This window comes from Cetorhinus maximus, chromosome 1, assembly GCF_964194155.1.
Source record: "Cetorhinus maximus chromosome 1, sCetMax3.hap1.1, whole genome shotgun sequence".
Lineage (NCBI taxonomy): Eukaryota > Metazoa > Chordata > Chondrichthyes > Lamniformes > Cetorhinidae > Cetorhinus > Cetorhinus maximus.
The window spans coordinates 66,843,011-66,866,834 of NC_135879.1; the positions used below are offsets into that span (position 1 = coordinate 66,843,011).

The window sequence follows — 23,824 nt, forward strand, 5'->3', positions numbered from 1 at the left end:
ATTGCTGTGGGTCTGGAGTCACATGTAAGCCAGACCAGGTAAGGATGGCAGATTTCCTTCCCTAAAGGACATTAGTGAACCAGTTGGGTTTTTACAACAATCAGCAATGGTTTTGTGGTCATCATCAGACTTTTAATTCCAGATTTTTATTGAATTTAGATTTCACCATCTGCCATGGTGGGATTCAAACTCAGGTCCTCAGAGCATTACCCTTGGTCTCTGGAATACTAATCCAGTGACAAAACCACTATGTCACTGCCTCCATAAACAAAATAAAACAAATAAAATGAAACATGGGACTAGCCTCTTAACAAATAACATCACTTAATAGCATGCACCAAATACTGGCTCTTTAAGCAAGTGACAATTGTGCATAAATTATGAGGTGAATTTCACTCAAATTAAACAAAATAATGATAATTTTATATTAATTATCCTCCTCTGAGAAATGAAAATTACAAGTTCCTCCAGTTTGAAACATACCAGCATGTTGCTTGTTTGATCACTGGCCTACATTGAGCTTGCTAATATCAACTGAGGCAGCAGCAAAATCTCAAATTGGCTTCATTGCCCTGGGCTTTGAAAGGGGAAATATTAGCCAGCATTCCCTCTCCAACTTACAGCAATTGGTAGCACTCTCAGCATCGAGTCAGAAGATTTTAGGTTCAAGCTTCACTACAGGCTTACACAACGCATAAGCCGGGATTTTCCGGCCCCATTTGCGGCAGGTGTCACAGCAGGCAGGAGTGGATAATATTGGGAGATCGCAAAAATTGGTTTCATGTCGCCGTAAAACCAGTTTGCAATCGCCCGCTCCACCTGTCAATGACGGGCCGCATTTCCCATTGGGAAAGCTAATTTCAATATGTTAGCACATTGGGAAGCTAATTTCAAAATGTTAGAATTTCATTATAAGCCCCGCTCGCCTGAATCATCCCACCCACATTGGATCATGAGCTAACGTCACGCTGACATATTTCACAACTGTACATAAGCGACATGCACCTCGCGAGCTGCACTTTGCTCTGGACTTTGAGGTTTGTTATCCTACCTTGCTTTGGGCAGCACTCGCAGTCACCAGTGCCAGGCTTTGCTGGTAGCACCACTTTTAGGGTGACTCATGAGCAGGTCTCTATCTACCAGACCAACAGTTAAGGCGGGGGTGGCTTTTCAACGGCTGCAAGGCTAGGGCATGCTTGGGGAAGGGGGAGAAGTGGCCTCAAGCAAGGGAAAAGGCTGCAGGTTGAGGGCTGTACTGGGGAAGGGGTGTATTCCAGGGTCTGTGTGGGGCACGTGTTGATCTGTGCAAATTGCCTCAAAATGGTGAGGGCTGATGAGGCAATCAACAGAGGAGATGAGGCCAGATGGAGAAGTGAGGTTATGTATGAGAATGAATTGTGATGTTTTTTGAGCTGGCAGTGAGTGAGATGCCTGTGAATGTGTGATGAGCTCGAGTGTGTGAGTTTAGAGTGATGAAATGGTTGACTTACCCTGGTGACATGGACAAGATCATTCATCCTCTTTCTGCACTGGATGGCCAACCTTTTCTGTGCAGTGCCGACATTGACCACCACTGCCACTGCCTCCCAAGCTGGAGTGGTGAGATTGCTGGACCTCCTGCAGCCAGAATGGGGATGGAGGACATCATGGCGGGCTTCCAAATGGCATTCCAGTGACGAGTCACTGAACTTGTTTTGGCTTTTGGGCCATGCCTTCACTGGAGCTGTCCTGGGCTGCAAGAATTGAGAACTGTGTGCGTGGTTGCAGTTTAGATATGGCATCTGGAGTGAGGAAATGGTGAGGTAGCAGTGTGGTGGGTGATTCAGTGGCCGCCTGCCAGGGATATGGTGTGTTTCCTGTGGCTGCATAATTAATGAGGTGGGAAGCAGATGATACGGCGCATAAACCCCCCTTGTCACTGGCAGGAAAATCACCTTTTCTCACACCTGCCACCGCCCTTAATGCAATTTAGGAAAGTTCTGGCCATAATCTCAGCTGCAGTGCTATGATGGCTGCATGGAGATGCTGCCTGCTTTAATAGGTGCCAAACATCCCATCGCACAATTCAAACAATGCTCTGAACAATATTCTTCCTTCATGCAAAACCACTAAAAACAGATTTTTTAGACTTAGATTTATTTGCTGTTTGTGAAACTTTGCAGAGTACAGATTGACAGCTGCACTTGCCAGCAAAATAGTTGTAACTACATTTAGAACAATTTGCTGTATGGCACTTTGTGGTGTCCTGAATATATGCTGAGGCACTATTAAATTGCAAAGTTGTATGTTCTTTCTTTTCTGATCATTATTCCCTGGCTGCATACACATGGATATTGAGTTAGGACCACATCAGGCTCAACATGATGGCTCCACAGTAAGATATTTGGCTAACTCTCAGGACTATCTAGTTTCCCAACTGAAGAAGTCCCATAAAGACAAAGCATCAGAGGGTGGCAGGCTTTTCTGAAACAAAAAAAGCCATCACCTCATAGAAGAGGAAAGGGGGAAAATAAATCAAAATGACAATCGATAAAAACTTTATTTTATTTTTGAACATTTGAAATCGAAATTTTGAACATGTTGTGAAAGCAAATCCCCTAAAAGTACTTTATCTTTGCTTACTTCAGGTATCCGTGTAGTCTGTAATGCTGGAGGTGTAAACCCTCACGCCTGTGCTGCTGCTCTACGGGAGGTAGTTAAGAAAGCAGATCTGGAGTTGAAGATTGGAGTTGTGACGGGAGATGATCTAATGTTGATGGTACGTATAAAGTATATTTTCTTTAATAGGACATCCACAAGGAAGAAAAATGTCAAACGGTTTCTCTTGTACAATTATCTCCAGTGTGCACATTTTAAAAATTTAATCCCACCAGAAACCGATGATGTCCATGACTCTAATTGTTCAATAACCAGCTTTATTATGACCAGAATTTGGCTGTGTAAAGATTATGTGTGACCAAAATTTAAAGTAGTACTTACATGGGAAAAAAATCATGGTGCAGTTTTTGCGGATGTAATGACAATGCAAGTGCCTTGTTCATTGTCATTCCTCCTCTGAAACTGACAGCAACTTCAGGTGTCCTGACATGTGAAATTAAATGTGGAAATACAATAGTTGCTGTCAGTGATGCCACGCTCCTCCACAGGGTACGCTGTTGAAGTCCTCACAGATGGAAATCTTCAAAAATCACTTGAATTGGTGTGAACTTCCATTTTTATGTTAGTTAAAAACCCTTGAAAAGCTTACACCTTGTTGAATGAGGTTAACTGGGTTTTTAACAGCATATTAAGGTTATCACTACTGTTGAACCTCACTCACCTTGAAAAATTAATTTTATACTTGTGGAGTGCCAAATTTCTCTATTATGACAAAAACAGATTTTTAAAATAATAGAAATTCATTTTAAAAGTTTGTTTATGATATTTAAGCTTTTACCTTAATCTCGTGAATGTCCCAGTCTTTATTTTGAGGGGTGGTGGTGGTGGCATGGTGGTATTGTCATTGGACTGGTAATCCAGAGACCCAGGGTAATACTCTGGGGACCCAGGTTTGAATCCCGCCATGGCAGATGGTGGAGTTTAAATTCATAAATATCTGGAAATAAAAGTCTAATGATGACCATGAAACCATTGTTGATTGTGGTAAAAACCCATCTGGTTCACTAATGTCCTTTAGGGAAGGAAATCTGCTGTCCTCACCTGATCTGTCCTACATTTGACTCTAGACCACAGCAATGTGGGTTGACTCTTAAAAATGCCCTCTGAACAAGGGCAATTAGGGAAGGGCAATAAATGCTGGCCTAGCCAGCGACGCCAATGAATATAAAAAAAATAAGATTATTAAAAAGTTTAGGATAATCAGTGGATTTTGCTTCTTGGTTTGTGAGTATTCCTCAATGTAATCAGCTGTTTAGCTTGCTCGATGAGATTAATGCTGCTAGACACCGGAGGTCCCCTTGACTTGGCCTCAGATTCAAATTTACATCAGGAAAGGTGATATTTATGCCAAAAAGATCAAAGTTTCTTGGAGGTCAGTGTCAAGTGCCCTTGTCATGCCCCGGCCACGAAACTGGCTAAACTGAAAAGGTTTTTGTTCCCTGATGCTGTCCCAAACAAACATGGGTTTTCCAACAAGAGTCACTGATTCGTACTTACTGTACTAAATATATACAATATGCAGACTACTGTTTCTTTATATGTTTACTAAGTATAATCTGAATTTTTTTATAAAATGTGTTATCTAGTTCATATTTGTCTTCCATATCCTGAGCAAAGCCACATTATTGTATTCGTAAATCTTCAGTAATGCGTTGGGATTAGTCATTCATACTGTTGTGGCTTCAAATTTGTAATCTAATGAAAGCAGAGGGTGAAAGATTGGGTGAGGTCTGAAAACAGGCAAGGTATCACAATGTGCAATTAACTGACACCTACTCGTTCTGATATAGGCTACCTGTTAATAAAAACTTGCATTTATATAAGGGCAGAATTTTTGCCATCGGAGAGCAGGGGGCGGGGCCTGCTGGCTGACATGTAAAATGACATGGGCCCCCGACATCATCCCGTCCCATTTAAATTTTCAGGAAGGCGGGCCCGCAGCAAAATCAGCTGCGCGCCCGCCGACCTGTCAATGGCCAATTGAGGCCATTGACAGGATCAATTATACAATTAAAGGACCTGCCGTCCAACCTTAAGGTTGGTGGGCAGGCCAGGAGCCCCGGCGGACAATAGAAAAAACATGAAACCTCATCCACAGGTGGGATGAGGTTTCATGTAGGGCTTTAAAAAGTTTAATAAACTTATTATGTAAATTATGAACATGTTCCATCTCATGTGACATTGTCACATGAGGGGGACATGTTAGGGAATTTTTATTTTTTATTTTTCATATTTTTAAAAGTGTAAGCAATCTCCCTGAGGCAGCACTTTGCCTCAGGGAGCTGTGCACTCTTTCATGCGCATGTGTGAAAGAGCGCACTCTCGCTTTTGGGGAATCCCCTACTCCCCCGCACAGGAAACGCATAGCGCTTCCTGCCAGATGTCACTGGGCGGGCCTTAATTGGCCCGCCCATGTAAAATGGCAGCGAGGCCCGCTTCTCCAACGGGGATCAGCTCCCCGCCCGCCGGAGATTGGGTCGGGCCTGCCCGCCAGACAGGCAGAAAATTCCGCCCATAGTGTTTCAAATTCAATTTCAAATTCTGCCCTTAGTCCCAAAGTGCTTTGCCGCTAATTAAGTACTTTTTGAAGTGCAGGGACTGTTGTAATGCAGCATGCAGCTCAGCATTTCACATGATGCTGAATGATTGCACATCTCAGCAGGGGCCCAAAATTGATATGAGGCCAGCACCACTTACAGCTCGCCTGAACAAATGGACCAATCAAATTGGCAAAAAGCTAATCTGGAAGATGAGTTTGTAGAATGTTTTTGCAACCGTTTCCTGGAACAATACATTGTCGAACCGCTATTTTAGATCTATTATTCTGTAATAAGCTAAGTTTAATAAGTAATCTCATAGTAAATGATCCTGTGATGATAATACAATTGAAATCCATATTAAGTTTGAGAGCACTATACTCCAGTCCCAAACAACATCTTAAACTTAAACAAAGCCAATTACATAAGTATGAGGGAAGAACTGGCAAAGACTGATTGGGTAAATGGACTAAAATGTATGGTGGTAAATAAACAGTAGGAAACATTTAAAGAAATAATTCAAAGTATTGAACAAACAAAACTCAGCAGGAAAGATCCATTCTTGGTTTTCTAGGGAAGTTAAGGATAGTAAAAATAGAACATACTGGAAGTACTCAGCAGGTCATGCAACATCTATGGAGAGAGAAACAGAGTTAACGTTTCCGGTCAATGACCTTTCATCAGAACTGGGAAAGGTTAGAAATTAATAGGTTTTAAGCAAGTGAAAAGGACAAGGTGGAAAAAGAACAAAAGTGAAGGTCTGTGATTAGTTGGAGGACATGATAGATTAAGTGGGGGAGGAGTTGGTTGTGCAGGGCCAAAGGGAGTGGTAATTGGGCAAGTAAAGAAACAAAAGATGTGACTAGAAGGGGTGTGAATGGCAGACTGGTGAAGAGCTACCAATCAAAAACAAAAATACGTGCAAAACAAGACTGAAATGGAAACATGCAAAGAGAAAGGCAACTAAATGGGGGCAGAGGTTACAGTCTGAAATTGTTGAACTCAGTGTTAAGTCCAAAAGGCTGTGGAGTGCCTAATAGAAAGATGAGTTGCTGTTCCTCAAGTATACTTTGAGCTTAATTGTTCTCGGCCTCCTGCAGTGTTTCAGAGAGGTCAACACGAGAGCAAGGAGGAAAATTAAAAAGACAGGCGACTGGAAGCTCAGAGTCATGCTTGCGGACTGTCGTTGGGAAAATTCTGGAATCTATCATTAAGGAAGTCTTAACAATGTGCTTAGAAAATCATATTGTTATCAGACAGAATCAATTGCTTTCATGAAAGGGAAATAGTGTTTGAAAAGTTTATTAGAGATTTTTGAAGATGTAACTAGTAGGGTAGATAAAGGGGAACCAGTAGATGTAGTGCTAGTCACCTCCCTAAAGCAGCAATGGATGCCGATCTGGGTGATGTTAGTGATGTCTTCTGCTCCAGTATAGAACAATCCAAAGTGAAGAAATTCATGGCCATGGTCACCTTCACAACGGGAAGGAGCACCACCCTTGGCTGCCGTGAGGCTGCAGGTATACCTGCAAGAGGTGGAAGATTTCTGTGAGCACATCCTTTGCAAAATGAAGACAACGCACACACTGTTCCTGACATAAGAGAAATGCTTTCTGAAGACCATGAGTGGATAAGGTCTGTTACTGAGAGTGCTTCCCCCCGCATCCCCTACCCCCTCCCTCCTCCTCCCTCTGCAAGTAGCTTGTCCACTTTTATGCTGCCTCTGCTCAATCCCTCTGTCATGATGAAGCCAAGCAGGATGGCAACTATAGCACCCATGATTGGGAGCATATGGTCTGGCCGGAACCCATAAAATCAAAGCCGATACCGTCTCCATCTGCAGCACCACTACCTGTTAACTTGACCAACTTTAAATAGTAGAAAGCTCACAGCACTTCTACAAACTCAGAGCCAGTCAGTCAGCAACTAATCTGAAATTAGTTGATGATCCTTTAAATAGTGCTAGTAGGAGGTCCTTCAATCCTGCTGCTAAACACATGTTCAGCTGTTTATGTTTAAAAGAGGGCATCCGCTGGGGTGGTGAGGTCGGAAATGGCAGCGCTAGCTGCAAATTGTCCATTGACGGACATCATGATTTGTCTGCTCTGCATATTTAGGGCACATGCTCCCACTGCCCATGTTAACACCAGCACAAAAATGACATCCAGGAGGAGTAGTGTTTGAAGTGTGCAACCGTAGTATCAAAGCTACAGGCACTACTTTGTCCTAAATAGTATCGTTTGAAATAAATATAGAATGGGCGTACCAATTTCACCTTGTTTGAAGGAAACATTTCTTCACGTCTGCAGCATTATGAACTTTTTTTTGATTGCTTTGCAATATTTTGCTCATGGGGTAACTATTTCACCTTCAAAATCATTTCCAGCATTTACAGCTTTTCTTTTTTCAAATACCAATAAATTATTGTGTACAGACAAAAAGCAGTATTACACAGAAGCTCTGCTTCTAGCAGCACAGGGAATTGATGTCGTTTTAAGTGTAGTTCTTCCTCCTTGTAGTAAAATTGTATCCTATAATTTTCACCTTATTTTCAGGAGTTTAAAGCAAAATAAGGTGGTCTTCTTCATACATCACTAAACTGAAGAAACGCAGGTTTAGTTACTCTTAACAAACAGAAGATGAAAGCATTCCACTAATTGTGCACTCAGTGCTTCTATCCCAGGAGCAATGTCTTTCTGTTCTGCTTTTCGACAGCATTATTAGCTGCATCATTAAGTGAGGTATGTGCCTATGGCTAAAAAAGAAACACATAACAGCAGCAACTCCACAGGCTTATTTCCGGCAGATGGATATGCCCAGTTTGTGTTTCATTTGATGGGTTGATAGCTGTCAGTGTAAATATAACATTTCCAGAGTTGATTGGCTACTCTCTCAATTCTTTTGAAGTTTGTTTTTATAAGGGTTACTTGAGCCCATTGTTCCTCTGAAATCATTCACATCAGAGATGATAGTTGAGCAGTATCAAGTGACAGTGAAGTCCAAGTAATGCAGATGAGCAAACTGATCTTAGTCAAGATGTTCAGATGGATACTTGCTGACCACAACCCATTAAATTCTGACTGTGAACCAAACAATTGGAGTTTATCCTTTATTTCACCAAGGAGTTGGAGAGCAAGATTGGCCCCATCCTGTGCCCTATCTCTGTAAGATTTCACAGGGCCACTGCTAATATAGGAGGGCCACTCCCAGAATATTGAAGAGTCAGTTGCCTCTCTTTTTTCCTGATGAGATTGTTATTTGTTCTCCATTTAGAATTAATTTCCGCATTATAATTTGAGACTAGTTATAGTTTGTCAGAGGTTATTAAAAGTTGTATTTCAATTTTTGTATTTAAATGTTTAGGCACTTAATTAGGGTGGATGGGTTATCAACCTTTTGGGTATTGTTGCACATTTTTACATAAGTTATAAAATTTAGGTTGCCAGTGAGACTGTTAAAGTAAAATCCATTTGTTCATCTAACCCCACCTCGCTGTACTTTTTCTGTTAATACTCCGATCTGTCGCTGTTACATTCAGTGTACTATTTTACAGTTATTGCATTAAATTTCTATTGCCATTTGCTTAAGCCATAAAATGATCTTTTGCAGTTTTCTGCTCTTGACAGTTTCACTTCCTAGTTTAGTTTCATCTGTGAACTTGGAGACTATTCCCAAATCTTGGTTATACTATAAAGACTGCATTCTCATTTTGCTTAGGAAACAAAACACTAATCATTTGGACTGGATTCTAAAATACAGTAACCTAATGAGATAACTGTGCAATGGTGGGAATCAGCTCCTCTTTCCTGAAAACATAAACTTGTATCTAAGGAGAAATTCCTAAGTGAATTTCTCCTTAAATACCACAGGATATATCCCTTTAAATGTCAAGAGCCAGAAAAATATTTTTAAAGTGACAAAGAGCTACAAGTTTATGTTATGACTTGGGAACAGCAGGAATACTTTATACAGATTAAAAACATTGTGACCTGGATAAAGGGTCCAGAGTTCCACAAATTGAATAAAGACTTTAAATAATAGGCCTCCATGAGAATGACAAATTACATGAGATTTGAAATATCTCCTATCATTTTTTAATACATATTTTAGATATAATTTTATATTGAAATTGTTCCCATTACAATTAAAGAAGAAAATGTATTTATATTATGCTTTTCACAACCTCGGGATGTCCTAAAGTACTTTACAGTCAGTGAAAAACATTTAATGTATAGTCACTGTTATAATGTAGAGTGTCACGACTCACTGGGGAGAGTGTCCTGTAGAAGCAAGCCCCACTGCTCCCCGAGCCGTGACAAATGTGAGAAGTTTAATCAGCCCACCTAATTGCCCCAATTCTACCTAACTGTTTAATTTAGGTTAAAAGAATATGAGCACCAGATTTGAAATTTAATAAGTAAATAACTGTTTGTTAAACAAATTGTCTGTAACCAGTGGCAAAAGGAAGAAATATGAACTGCTAACTTTTAACTCTATAACTTAAACTCTACCCCTTCTTAAACCCCTATACACAAACACACATGCAAAACATGGATTTTAGTGGTGAGATAAAACACTTCAATAGCACCAATCTGGAGTTCAGGATTAGAGGGTTGAGTTGGATTTCTTTCTTCCACATTCCTTGCAGGTTGTTGTGGCTGACATGAGGTGGTCTCCCAGTGCTTGCAGTCTGTGGTTCTCTGGTTGAAACTTGCTTTTAACATCTCAACTGGTGATTTTTCCCCTTTTCCTCCTGACAGGGGTTTCTCAAAGAAAGCAGGATACAGCGATGTGAGGATTAAGCTAGCTTAGCTAGCTACTATGGCAGGATTACTGGAGTCTTACAAAACACAGGAGAGAGAGAGAGGTTTCAGGTCTTTCCCCTTTTCACGCTAGGAGCTGATCTACTGCACTATCCTCACACAGAACCTGGCCACTTGGTCAGGAGCCAATCAAAATGCCATCGCTAGGCAGTTCCCTCTTAAATCAGTTCCCTCTTTCCAGCACCATTTTGTCCACCCTGGCACACACTGTTCCAGGAGTTAGCAACATTGTAGACTTTCTTCTTCCTGCTCTAATGAACATCCCTTTTAAACTGCAGCCATGGTAGTTTTTAAAGCCACAGTCCAATCGTAAAGCCACAATCTAAGAAAAAATAAAAATATTTTCTTTACATGCCTCCACTCTTGAAAAGATGAAACGCCATTTAACAAATACGTTTTATCACAGGGATGTGATACATAGACAACAAACACGAGACTTACACTCATTCATCCATCCTTGCCCCTTATACAATCTTAAGTATTAACTGATTTCAGTAATTTACACCTGAGACAATGCACCTTTATCTTTACCAGCAATGTGAACAATCTTTACATTGAATGGTTGAAACAATTGACTCCATCTAAACAGTCTCACATTTCGAGTTTTAAACTTCGCAATGAACACCAGAGGATTATGGTCAGTGTAGATTAGCGTTTCTTTGTTATCATCCTCTTTTTCTGTTCTTTATTTCTGTTCCTTTGACCTTCTTTGCTCCTACTTCTAATCCTTTCCTTGCTTTTGCTCTTTTTTTCTTGATCTTTACGATTGCCCTGTTCCACATCATTACTTCTGGATTTAACCCAGTTTCCTTTGTGTTTTTGTTCCCTGCTTCTACTTCTTGAGTTTGCATGCTTTTCCCTTTACTTTTTCTTTTACGCTATTTTTATTTCGAGAGTTGTTCCTTTTCCCTCTACCTTTGTCTTTACTCTCTTCTCTATCTCGGCTTCTAGGTTTTGATTTGGCCCTTTTTTCTCGCTCTCTGCTTTTACTTTGTTCTTGACTTTTCGATTTCGGTTTTGCCCTCTCTTTGCTTTTACTCTGTTTACGATATCAACTTCTGGATTTTACCTCTTTACCGTTAGTTTGCTCTGGATCACACATGTTGGATTTTGACTTGACTTGTTTCTCCAACTCTTTCCCATTAGTCTGCTCTCGTGCTACTTTACATGCTCCTGTTTTCGTTTTGGGTAATGGCCCTACACAATCTACTAACACCTGACTAAATGGTTCTTCAAAAACTGGCATGGGTATTAAAGGTGTTGGTTTGATTACTTGTTGAGGTTTACCTACTACCTGACATGTTTTACAAAATTGCACTACGTCCTTATGAAATCTTGGCCAGGTAAAATGCCTGTTTATCGATGCTTGGGCTTTCCATATTCCTACATATCCTGCCATGGGAATCTCGTGCTACTCTCAATATCTCCTTACGATATTTGGGTGGTACCACTATCTGATGAACAACCGTCCATTCCTCATCCGCTGCCATGTGAGGGTGCCCCCACTTGCTCATCAGAACTTCATTTTTAAGGTAATAGCACCCCGGAACTCCTTCAGCCTCAACTTCAATGTGAGCTGCCTGTACTAACTTGATTAACTCTGGATCTGCTTTCTGAGCCTGAAGGAAGACATGCCAAACACTTCCTTTGAATTATCCTCACCCTTAAAGAAAGTTTCTGCTACTCTAACATCTGCTCGTGGTATTACTTTGACCTCTGGTGATGGACTTTGTTTAGCCATTGCTCTGGTCACCACACACAATGGAAAAATACCAGGAACTTGTTCTTGTAACTGCTCTGATAATTTAGCCTCTTTTAGACTTTATGTGATTATTGGCGAAGCTATAACCTTCACCCCTGCCTAATCATCCTCCAGGAGTAGATCCAGTCCATCCACAGATAATTTCTAACTACTCCTACAACCACCGATCCAGGCAACAAATCACACTCCAGTTGTACTTTGTACAATGGAACTGGGATGTACTCTCCACTTAGCAATACTTTAGCTTTTGTTGAACTCTCTGGAGAGAAAACTAGGTCCTTCTCCAGCAATAGAGTTTGATTAGCTCCTGTGCCCCTTAATATAGTTATGGGTTTAGCTTTTTTTTGATTCATTCACAGGATGTGGGCTTCGCTGACTGGGCCAGCATTTATTGCCCATCCCTAGTTGCCCTTGAGAAGGTGGTAATGAGCTGCCTTCTTGAACCGCTGCAGTCCATGTGGTGTAGGTACACCCACCGTGCTGTTAGGAAGGGAGTTCCAGGATTTTGACCCAGCGACAGTGAAGGAACGGCGATTTATTTCCAAATCAGGATGGTGAATGACTTGGAGGGGAACTTCCAGGTGGTGGTGTTTCCATCTATCTGCTGCCCTTGTCCTTCTAGGTGGTAGTGGTCATGGAAGGTGCTGTCTAAGGAGCCTTGGTGAATTCCTGCAGTGCATCTTGTAGATGCTACACACTGCTGCTACTGTGCGTTGGTGGTGGAGGGAGTGAATGTTTGTGGATGTGGTGTCAATAAAGTGGGCTGCTTTTTCCTGGACGGTGTCAAGCTTCTTGAGTGTTGTGGAAGCTGCACTCATCCAGGCAAGTGGGAGTACTCCATCACACTCCTGACTTGTGCCTTGTAGATAGTGGACAGGCTTTGGGGAGTCAGGAGGTGAGTTACTCATCGCACAATTCCTAGCCACTGACCTGCCCTTGTAGCCACAGTATATGGCTAGTCCAGTTCAGTTTCTGGTCAATGGTAACCCCCAGGTTGGAGATAGTGGGGGATTCAGTGATGGTAATGCCTTTGTACATCAAGGGGCGATGACTAGATTTTCTCTTGTTGGAGATGGTCATTGCCTGACACTTGTGTGGTGCGAATGTTATTTGCCACTTGTCAGCCCAAGCCTGGATATTGGCCAGGTCTTGCTGCATTTGGACATGGACTGTTTCAGTATCTGAGGAGCCGTGAATGGTGCTGAACATGGTGCGATTATCAGTGAACATCCCCATTTCTGACCTTATGATGGAAGGAAGGTCATTGATGAAGCAGCTGAAAATAATTGGGCCGAGGACACTACCCTGTGGAACTGCATCATTTGATGGAAAAGGGGTTATCTTCCCTTTCGACAAAAACTCTTCATATCTCTCATCTACCTTATTCACTTCACCTGCATTCACAGCAGTGTTTACCTCCAGACCCTTGTTTGTAGTTAAAGCTACAATTTGATCCGTGGCATTTTCTTTTTGAGTTCTCTCTTCGGACTCACTCTTACGAACCCCAGTGTGTCACATCCCCCGCAACTTCCAGCATTCTGAACAAATGTGTCCCACTTTATTACAATGGAAACACTTAGGCTTTCGAGCTTCACCTCCACCCTCAATACCTACCTTCCTGATCTGGGGAGGAGATCGCAAAGTATTCCCAGCTACCCATTCTTTACCCTGGCTACTTGTCTTCCTTTCACTCTCCCATTTTCTATCCTTTTCAAATTTATGGGGGTGATGGATAAAAGGTTTGGTTTTATGGATCAGCTCATAATCATCAGCCATTATTGCTGCCTGCCTGGCAGTTGCAACCCTTTTGGACTTCCACATGGGTTCTCATTACAAAAGGTAAGGAGTTTTAAAACTCTCCAAGAGAATGATCTCTCTGAGAACTTCATAGGTAGTTTCGACTCCTAAACTTGTATCCACCTGTCAAAACTACTTTGTTTAAGTCTTTCAAATTCCACGTAAGTTTGCCCAGGCTGTTTCCTTAAATTTCAAAATTTCTGTCTGTATGCTTCAGGGACCAATTCATATGCACTCACAATGACCTTTTTCACCGCATCATAATCCCTAGAAACCTCCTCTGACAGTGAGGCATAAATTTTCTATGCTCTACCTGTCAATTTGCTTTGCATGGGCAATGTCCAGTTTTCTTTGGCCAATTCATCTGTTTAGCTATCATCTCAAATGAAATAAAGATGCTTCAACATCCCTTTTTTAAATTTTGGAAGAGCTTGTACAAATTCAAACACCTCCCTACTGGATTCTGATCTGGATGTATGTTCTACCTCAGCTCCTGGTTGTCTCTTTTTTAACTGGCAACACCCTAAACTGGAATTCTCTGTCTCTCTCTTTTTCTCATTCCTCCTTTTCTAACTTTGGCATTTCTAATTCCCTTTCTTGTTTACTTTCTATCTCCTGCCTTTCTTCCTTTGAAATGCCCTTTCTCTTTCCTTTTCTTTCTCTGCTATTTCTTTTTCTGCTGCCTCTAGCTCAATTTTTTTCATTTCCTTTGCTTGTTCAAGTTCAAGCATCTTGATTTCTAAAATCTAACTACCTCCAGCTGTGATTCACTAGTGTCAGGTATCATTTCCAACTTTAAATGTTGTGCTATATCTTCAATTATCCCTGCCTTCCTAGCTTTGGCAGGCAATCCTACACTTAATTTACGTGTCAATTCGATTAACCTGGCTTTTTGGATCCCTTGTAAAGTCGCCAGGGACATCTCTTCCACTTGCAGGAAGGTTTTAGCAGTTTCCAGTGCCATCTTATTTTGAAAATATCAAACCTGGTGTTTCCTTTTAGCCTTTATTACTTAGTAAATATACGGCCAAATTGTCATTTTCTTTTGTTCCAAAATATTCTGGAATCGAGCCCCTAAACTTTGTCACGACTCACTGGGGATAGTGTCCTATAGTATCAAGCCCCACTGCTCCCCGAGCCATGACAAATGTGAGAAGTTTAATCAGCCCACCTAATTGCTCCAATTCTACCTAACTTTAATTTAGGTTAAAAGAATACGAGCACCAGGTTTGTAAACTTAATAAGTAAATAACTGTTTATTAAACAATTTGTCTGTAACCAGTGGCAAAAAAAAAACATATGAACTGCTAACTTTTAGCTTAAACTCTACCCCTTCTTAAACCTCATATACACAAACACACACACGACACACAAAACATGGATTTTAGTGGTGAGATAAAACAGTTCAATAGCACCAATCCGGAGCTCAGGATTAGAGGGTTGAGTTGGATTGCTTTCTTCCACATTCCTTGCAGGTTGTTGTGGCTGACACTAGGTGGTTTCCCAGCACTTGCAGTCTGTGGTTCTCCGGTTGAAACTTGCATTTAATGTCTCTACTGGTGATTTTTCACCTTTTCCTCCTGACAGGGGTTTCTCAAAGAAAGCAGGAAACAGCGATGTGAGGATTAGCCAGCTAGCTACTATGGCAGGATTACTGGAGTCTTACAAAACACAGGAGAGAGAGAGGTTTCAGGTCTTTCCTCTTTTCAGGCTAGGAGTTGATCTACTGCACTATCCTCACACAGAACCTAGCCACTTGGTCAGGAGCCAATCAAAATGCTGTCGCTAGGCAGTTCCCTCTTAAACCAGGTCTCCTTTCCAGCACCATTTTGTCCACCCTATTCACACTGTTCCAGGAGATAGCAACATTGTAAATTTTCATCTCCTGCTCAAATGAACATCTCTTTTAAACTGCAGCCATGGTAGTTTTTAAAGCCACAGTCCAATCTTAAAGCCCCAGTCTAAGAAAAAATAAAAATATGTTCTTCACAAGAGCCACGTTCTCTTCTAAGGCTTTCTTTGTTAGAGCTAATTTAATTTGATCAGAATGAATTTAAAAATTCAAAGTTAACTGTCACATGTTGCAGCAGTATGCATGAGTGTAGAGAAATCTGCTGCCTCCTAATACCACAGCTGGAAAATATTGGCATTTTTCTATACTCCTTGCACTACCAATCAGCGAATCAAGACCAAGTGTAACCTTTAAGTGAAATGGGGATAGAGGGTGGGAGATAATTGAATCAGGGTGTACAGATGTAATTCAGTCTCCAATTGGGGTGGAAGAGGACTCTGTTTGCAGCTAGCAATGATGGATTCTATCCACGTTTTTATCTTTTCACTAGAAAGACTTGCTGAAAGAAGCTGGCATCACAGACATGGATAGCGGAAGTCCTTTCCCTGCAACTGTTCAAAGTATGAATGCATATTTAGGGTGAGTATTTATTGTTGCTATGAAACCCAGGATTGAATTATGTACTTTATTGTTTATCCCCCTTGCTCCCCCCCCCTGCAAACAGTTGTATAACAAGTTAAAATTTACACTTGCAGTTCAGCATTAGCGAACACATTGGGCATAATTTTGCCCTTGATGCCTAAACGGGCCCCTCCGCCATTTTAAGTGGGGGGGCCAATTAAGGCCCGCCCAGCGTGTCGCCCGACAGGTAGCGCTATGCGCTTCTGTGCTAGGGGGGGGGGAATGGAATTCCCCAACTGTCAGAGTGCGCTCTTTCGCGCATGTGCGTGAAAGAGTGCACATCTCTTTGAGGTAAAGTGCTGCCTCAGGGAGATCACTGAAAGGCTGGCAAATATAAAATAGAACAATAAAAAAATTCATTAACATGTCCCCCTCATGTGAAAATGTCACACAAGATGGGACATGTTAATGAAATAAACAAAAACTTTATTAAACGTTTTTAAAACTGCTATCAAACCTCATCCCGCCACTGGATGAGGTTTGTTAAAAAATCACCTACCCGTCTGCCCGATGGGCCTGAGCGCCGAGCCAAAATTCGCACAGGCCCCCTCAAAATCGTCGACGATTGGCAAGTTAAGGGCCTTAATGAGGCCTTTAATAAATGGCGGGCGCGCGTCCCACTGCATAGTGCGCCCACCGACCGAAATATCACGATGCCGCGTGCTGACGTCGGGACGCTCGTGCGATGTCAGCGAACAAAATTTTAAGCGCTGGCGTGCAGGCTCCACCACCTGCACGCCAGCCAGAAGATTCTGCCCAATGTCAGCGCAAATTGAAGCTGTTCATCTGAATTCTGAGAAGCCCCTATATCCACCTTTTTAAATGTATCTCATTGATTGACAGTATGCTGACTGAAGTAGATTTGGCACTAGAAGGAGAGATGTGGGTGGATGTAATGATGTTTTTAAAGTGAAAAAGGCAGCCACTCTTTAAACTGTATGGATTGATGGGCTACGTGTAGTAGTGTTCCCCGGGGCAGAATAATATGGAGTGGAGGCAAATGGCAAGCAACCACCCACCCCCACTAGGAAACCACATTGGCGTGGAACCGACATGCTCCACGCCAATCGACCCCGTAGCAATAAAGCGCTGGGGGGTACATTAATGAGGACTGAGTGGGCTTCTGCCCCCGGAGGTGCCAGCCAATCCGATTGGTCAGCAGCTCCCTCATCCCTGGCAGCACCAGGAAGACGTCAGTGGTGGCAGCTGCTGAGAGTGTCACCAGTGGAGCCCAAGGCCTAGAATCCCTGGAGCAGGTAAGCCTGGGGTCTTGGCCCTGGAGGGTTAGGGGAGGTTATGGAGAGAGATAGTGGAGGTGAGGGGCTGGATTTAAGGGAAGGAGCAGGTAGGAAGGAAGGGGTTGTTCAGTCTCAGTGGGGGGTGTGCCCTGCGATTGGCAAGGGGCAGCCCCCGAAGAGCAACCTCCCCCTTTCCTGCCCTTTAAACATTTCAGTTTAAAAATCGGGCTTCTCACGCCTGCCCTGTTGCCCACTCCTAACATATTACGGTGTGGGCAGCTTATTATCAGGGCTAGTTGGCTTGATAACAACCCTAATTGTCCCTTTATTGTTGATTTAAATATGGTGGGCTGGCTGCCAATTTCAGCACCTGCCCACCCCCTGTATTATGGGGTTGAGCACAGGGGTGGGCAGGGAGGTGGTGGGATGGGCATTCAATCCATTTTACATGCCCCCCACCACAGGAAACACACCCACTGGGGACACACAAAATTCTGCCCCTGGGGTCTGTGCTGAAACTTGTAACTGATTTAGAGACAGGTGCTAGTGGAATGACATTGATGTTTGCCAATTTTAGCAGTTTTTGGTTCATGCTAAACTGAGCAAGAATGCAAGACATTGCAGGAGGACATTAATTTTTGGAGTGGGCAGAGAGGTGACAGATGTAGTTTAATTCAAAGAAATGAATATTGATACTTTTTTGGGAAATAAGAAGTGAACAAATGTACATCCAAAATTCTAAGACCCAGCGTAGTCCTCAGAATGTCCCAAAGTGTTTCACTGCCAATGAATTAGATTTGAAGTGCAGTCACTTATTATGTAGGCAAATGCAGTATCCTGTTTGCATACAGCAAGCTCCACAAACAAAAAATGAGATCATTAACTCATGAATGTAGTTTTTGGTAATGTTGGTTGAGGAACATATATTGTCACAAGACACTGAGAGTACTTCCTTCCTTTTCTTTGAATTGTTCCATTGGATTTTTTTTACATACTCTTGAACACACAGATGAGATTAACATCTCATATGAAGGATGGCACCTCTGACAATGCTGCACTGCCTCAAATGCTACCCTGAAGTATCAGCCTAGATTATATATCCAAGTCCTCATGTGGATGTTGAACTTTCTGACTCATGTCAAAAATGCTATTGGTGATACTTGCTTGGGGTGTGTTGGAGTATTGCATGCAATTCTGGATACCCTATTATAATAAAAATAATAGAACCACATAAATGATACAGTGAAAGTTCATGGGAATTATATCAGGAATCAGATGATATACTTATGAGGAAAGACTTGAAACCAAATGGAACTTTTTTCAATGCACCTGAGAAGATTAAGGAGGATCCAATGGTTAGCCCCTAAAACCCTCCCCATCTCTGTAGAAACCTGCAGCCCATTAAACCCAGCCTGTACAACGCACCCTATCTCTGTAAATGCCTACAAGCCCTACAACCCACCTTGTTTCAGTAACCTGCCCTAGCCCCTATTAAGTACCTAGTGCTGTAACCTTCTCCAACCTCTAAAAACCCTCACTATCACTCTAACTTCCTCAATGCTCTAAAAACCTTTCCTCTCTCTGTTACCCCTTATAGCCTTACAACCCTCCCTATCCCTGTAAGTGCCTCCAACCCCTGTTATCCTCTTTTTCTGCAACTTCCTTCCAGCCCTACAATTCTCCCTGCCTCTGTAACTTCCTCCAACCTCGACAACCCTCCCTATCTGTGTAATCTCCTCCACCCCTCACAACCCTCCGTATCTCTATTACCTCCTCCATCCCCTATAAACTTATCTACCTCTGCAACATCCTCCAATCCCTACAGCAATCCCCATCTCTGTAACATAATACAGAACCTACACTCTTCCTTATCTCTCAGTTCCTCCAGGCCCTATAACTTTCCTTATCTCGCTTACCATCTCCAGCCACTACAACCCTCCCTATCTCTCTAACATACTTTAACTCCTACAACCCTCCTTTTCTCTTTAACATCCTCCAAACACTACTCTGTATTGTACTCTGGGTGGGGGACTTCAAAGTCCATCACCAAGAGTGGCTCGGTAGCACCAGTACAGACTGAGCTGGCCAAGTCCTAAAGGACATAGCTGCTAGACTGGGTCTGCAGCAGGTGGTGAGGGAACCAACAGGAGGGAAAAACATACTTGACCTCACCAAACTGCCTGCCACAGATGCATCAGTCCTTGACTGTATTGGTAGGAGTGACCATTGCACAGTCCTGGTGGAGACAAAGTCCCATCTTCACATTGAGGATATCCTCCGTCGTGTTGTGTGGCACTACCACTGCATTAAATGGGATAGACTTTGAATAGATCTAACAACTCAAGACTAGGCAACCATGAGGTGCTGTGGGCTAGCAGCAGAACTGTACTCAATCACAATCTGTAACCTCATGGCCAGGCATATCCCCCACTTTGCCATTACCATCAAGCCAGGGGATCAACCTTGTTTCAATGAAGAGTGCAGGAGGGCATGCCAGGAGCAGCACCAGGCATACTTAAAAATTAGGTATCAACCTGGTGAACAACCACACCTGCTCATCTCCCTTTCTGTCTGGCTGCTGTTGCCACTCGTTTATCCTTCCCGCTGGTTTCATGGTCGCTGCTCTCACCACTCTTTTATCCTTCCTGCTGGTCTCCGGAACATTTAGGGAACAGTGAAAATAAGAGCATATCATAATAATTAAATAGCCCTTGCAAAAGAAGAAGGAAAAATCTAGAATAAAAGCACTTAATGGGAGATGGGCCAAGTTCAGGGGGGTGAGAACAAATCTATCCTGGGTGAACTGGAACCAGGAATTGGCAGGCAAAGCTGTAATGGAACAGCAGGCCCCCTTTAAAGATGAAGTAGTTTGGGTACTGTTAGTGTTCATTCGCACAAGAAGGAAAAGCTGGACAACAAAGTAGAACTCTCTGGATGACAAAAGAGCTAGAGAGTAACATAAAGCAGAAATAGGGTGACAGGTGTCAGGTTAATAGTCAGGTGAGAACCAGGCTAAATATAGAAACTTCAGAGGGGAAATGATAAAGGAAATACGAGGGGTAAAGAGAGAGTATGATCTCTAACAGTGATCCCTAGTTCTAGATTCTCACACAGGAGGAAGCATCCTTTCCACATCCGCCCTGTCAAGACCTCTCAGGATCTCATGTTTCAATCAAGTCTCCTCTTGCTCTTCTAAACTCCAGTGGATACAAGCTTAGCTCATATGACAACCCACACATTCCAGGTATTAGCCTAGTAAACCTTCTCTGAACTGGTTCCGACACAGTTACATCCTTCCGTCAATAAGGAGACCAATACTGTACACAGTACTCCAGATGTGGTCTCACCAAAGCCTTGTATAACTGAAGCATAACCTCAATTTTTGCCTTCAATTCTCCTTACAATAAACAATAGCATTCTACTAGCTTTACTAATTACTTGCTGTACCTGCATACTAACCTTTTGTGCTTCATGCACTAGGACACCCAGATCCCTCTGCATCCCAGAGCTGTGCAATCTCTCACCATTTAGGTGATATGCTTCTTTTTTATTCTTGCTGCCAAAATGGACAATTTCACATTTTTCCTCATTCTTCTCCATTTGCCAGATCTTTGCCCACTCACTTAACCTATCTATATCCCTTTGCAGCCTCCTTATGTCCACTTCACAGCTTAATTTCTTACCTATCTTTGTATCATCAGTGGATTTTGCAAACATACCTTCGGTCCCTTCGTTCAAGTCCTTTATATAAATTGTAAAAAGTTGAGGCCCCAGCACTGATCCTGTGGCACATCACTCGTTACATCCTGCCAACCAGAAAGTGCCTAATCTCTTTGTTGTATATGCCTTTAAGTGTTAGCAGCATGCCATTGAAATATAAAGGTGTTTGGCAGAGCAAGGGTTAATGTGGGACTGGAGAATAGTACAGCCCTCGGTGTGATGTACAGGGTCACATGATAGTAGACTGGAGAGAAGAGTCTGAAAGGAGCCGTCATGGAGGCAGCACCCATGCATGGCGGTACCTGAGGTATGTACATAGTTATTGGTTAACAATAGATGGTTGATATTTAAATATACAAGTCCCAAGACCTCTTAGTGAGAGACTTAACAAATCTTTACAACACTGTTAGATAGCCAATCTTCTGTCCATGCCAATATAACACCTACAGCATGAGCTTTTATTTTCCGCAATAACCTTTGATGGGGCACCTTATGAAATGCCTTCTGGAAATCTAAGTGCAGTACATCCACTGGTTCCCCTTTATTCACACATTCAATTAACTTCAATAATTTGATTAAACATGATTTACCTCTCTCAAAACCATTGACCCAGTCCATTACATTGCATTTATCTAAGTGCCCTGCTATAGCTTCCTTAATAATAGCTTCTAATATTTTCCCTATGACAGATGTTAAGCTAACTGGCCTATAGTTTCCTGCTATCTGTCTCCCTACCTCTTTGAATGAAGGAGTTACATTCACTATTTTCCAGTCAGATGGAACCTTTCCTGAATCTAGGGAATTTTGGAAAATTAAAACGAGCGCATCAATTATCTCACTAGCCACTTCTTTTAAGACCCTAGGATGAAGTTCATCAGGACCCGGGGACTTGTCAGCCCACAGCTCCAACAATTTGCTCAGTACCACTTCCCTGATGATTGTAATTTTCTTGAGTTCCTTCATCCCTTCCATTTCTTGATTTATGGCGTATACTGGAAGAAACAATGGGAGCTTGTCAGAAAGGTACAGTGATCGTCTTGGGGGATCTAAATCTACACATAAGCTGGAAAAATCAGATGAGCAAAGGTAGCCTAGATGATGAGCTCGTAGAATGTTATCAGAATAGTTTCTTACAACAGCATGTTCTGGAGCCAACCAGAGAGCAGGCTATACTAGACCAGCTATTTCTGGGATGCTACTTGTATCCTTTATAGTGAACACCGATGCAAAATATTTGTTCAATTCATCTGCCATCTCCGTATTTTCCATTATTAATCCCCCAAACTTACTTTCTTTAGGACCAAGGCTCACTTTGTCAACTCTTTTTTAAATATCTATAGAAACTCGTACTATCTGTTTTTAGATTTGTAGGTAGCTTTCTCTCGTATTCTAATTTTTTCCTCCTTGTTAAACTTTGTCATTCTTTACTTTTTTTTATATTCTGTCCAATCTTCTGACCTGCCGCCCATCTATAATCAAGGTATGCCTTTTTTTTAAGTTTGATACTATCTTTAACTTTTTTAGTTAACCACAGTGGTGGCTCATCCCCTTGGAATTTTTCTTGCTCTTGCAGAATATACCTATTCTGTGTATTCTGAAATATCCCTTTAAATGTTTGCCACTGCATCTCTATTGACCTACCCCTTAACCTAATTTGCCAGTTCACTTTAGCTTGGTCTGCTTTAATACCTCATAATTGCCTTTATTTATGTTTAAAATACTAGTCTTGGACCCACTCTTCGCTCCATGAAACTGAACGTAAAATTCAATCATATTATGATTACTGCTACCTAGAGGCGCCTTCACTATGAAGTCATTAATTAATCCCATCTTGTTGCACAATACCAGGTCTAGTACAGACTGCTCTCTTCTTGGCTCCAGAACGTGCTGTTGTAAGAAACTATCCTGAAAACATTCTATGAGCTCCTCGCCGAGGCTACCTTTGCCCATCTGATTTTTCCAGTCTATATGTAGATTAAAATCCCCCATGATGATCGCTCGTTCTTTTTGACAATCTGCCATTATTTCTTCCTTTATACGCCATCTACTGTGTGAGTAGTGTTAGAGGGCCTGTACACCACTCCCACAAATTACTTCTTGCATTTATCGTTGCTCATCTCCAGCCAAACCACTTCTACATCTTGGTTTCCTGAACTTAGGTCGTCCCTCTCTATTGTGCTAATACCACCGTGAATTAACAGAGCCACCCCTCCATCTTTTCCTAGCTTCCTATCCATTCTAAATGTCGTAAGTCATTGGTAAAATGCTGGAATCTATTATGAAGCAAATCTTAACAATGCACTTTGTAAAGTATTGTATGATTAGAACAAGTCAGTATGGTTTTACTAAGGGAAATCCTGTATGTCAAATGTATTAAAGTTTTTCGAAGTCATAACTAGATAACTAGGGTAGGCAAAGGGGGACAGTAGATATAGTATACCTGAATTTCTAAAAGGCATTCAATAAGGTGCTGCACAGAAGGTCAAAAGGCAAAATAAGGACTCCTGGAGTTGGGGGTAATATATTCACATGGATAGAGGATTGGTTAACAGACAGGAAGTATAGGCATAAAGGAAGTATTCTCAAACTCGCAGGCAGTGAATAGTGGAGTCCACAAGGATCATTGTTGGTGCCTCAGCTATTTAAAATCTATATTAATAACTTGGGCGAAGAGAGTTTTTTTTAATTCATTTATGGGAAGCTGTCGTCAATGGCTAGGGCAGCATTTATTGCCCATCCCTAATTGCCCTTGAGAAGGCGGTGATGAGCTGCCTTCTTGAACCGCTGCAGTCCCTCTGGTGTAGGCACACCCACAG

The 23,824-nt window shown here is 42.1% G+C and overlaps 2 protein-coding genes across 2 annotated transcripts in view; both read left to right on the forward strand.

Moving 5' to 3' along the window:
* The window catches only part of fgb (fibrinogen beta chain), a 285,364-nt gene that overhangs the window by 172,771 nt on the left and 88,769 nt on the right, over positions 1–23,824 (forward strand). The gene's annotated exons all lie outside the window — the stretch shown is intronic.
* LOC144680621 (uncharacterized) overlaps positions 1–23,824 on the forward strand; it is a 188,906-nt gene that overhangs the window by 16,875 nt on the left and 148,207 nt on the right. The window contains exons 4-5 of the mRNA XM_078542247.1: positions 2,628–2,758; positions 15,920–16,008. Coding sequence (XP_078398373.1) covers positions 2,628–2,758; positions 15,920–16,008 — 220 coding nt within the window. The remainder of the gene's footprint in view (positions 1–2,627; positions 2,759–15,919; positions 16,009–23,824) is intronic.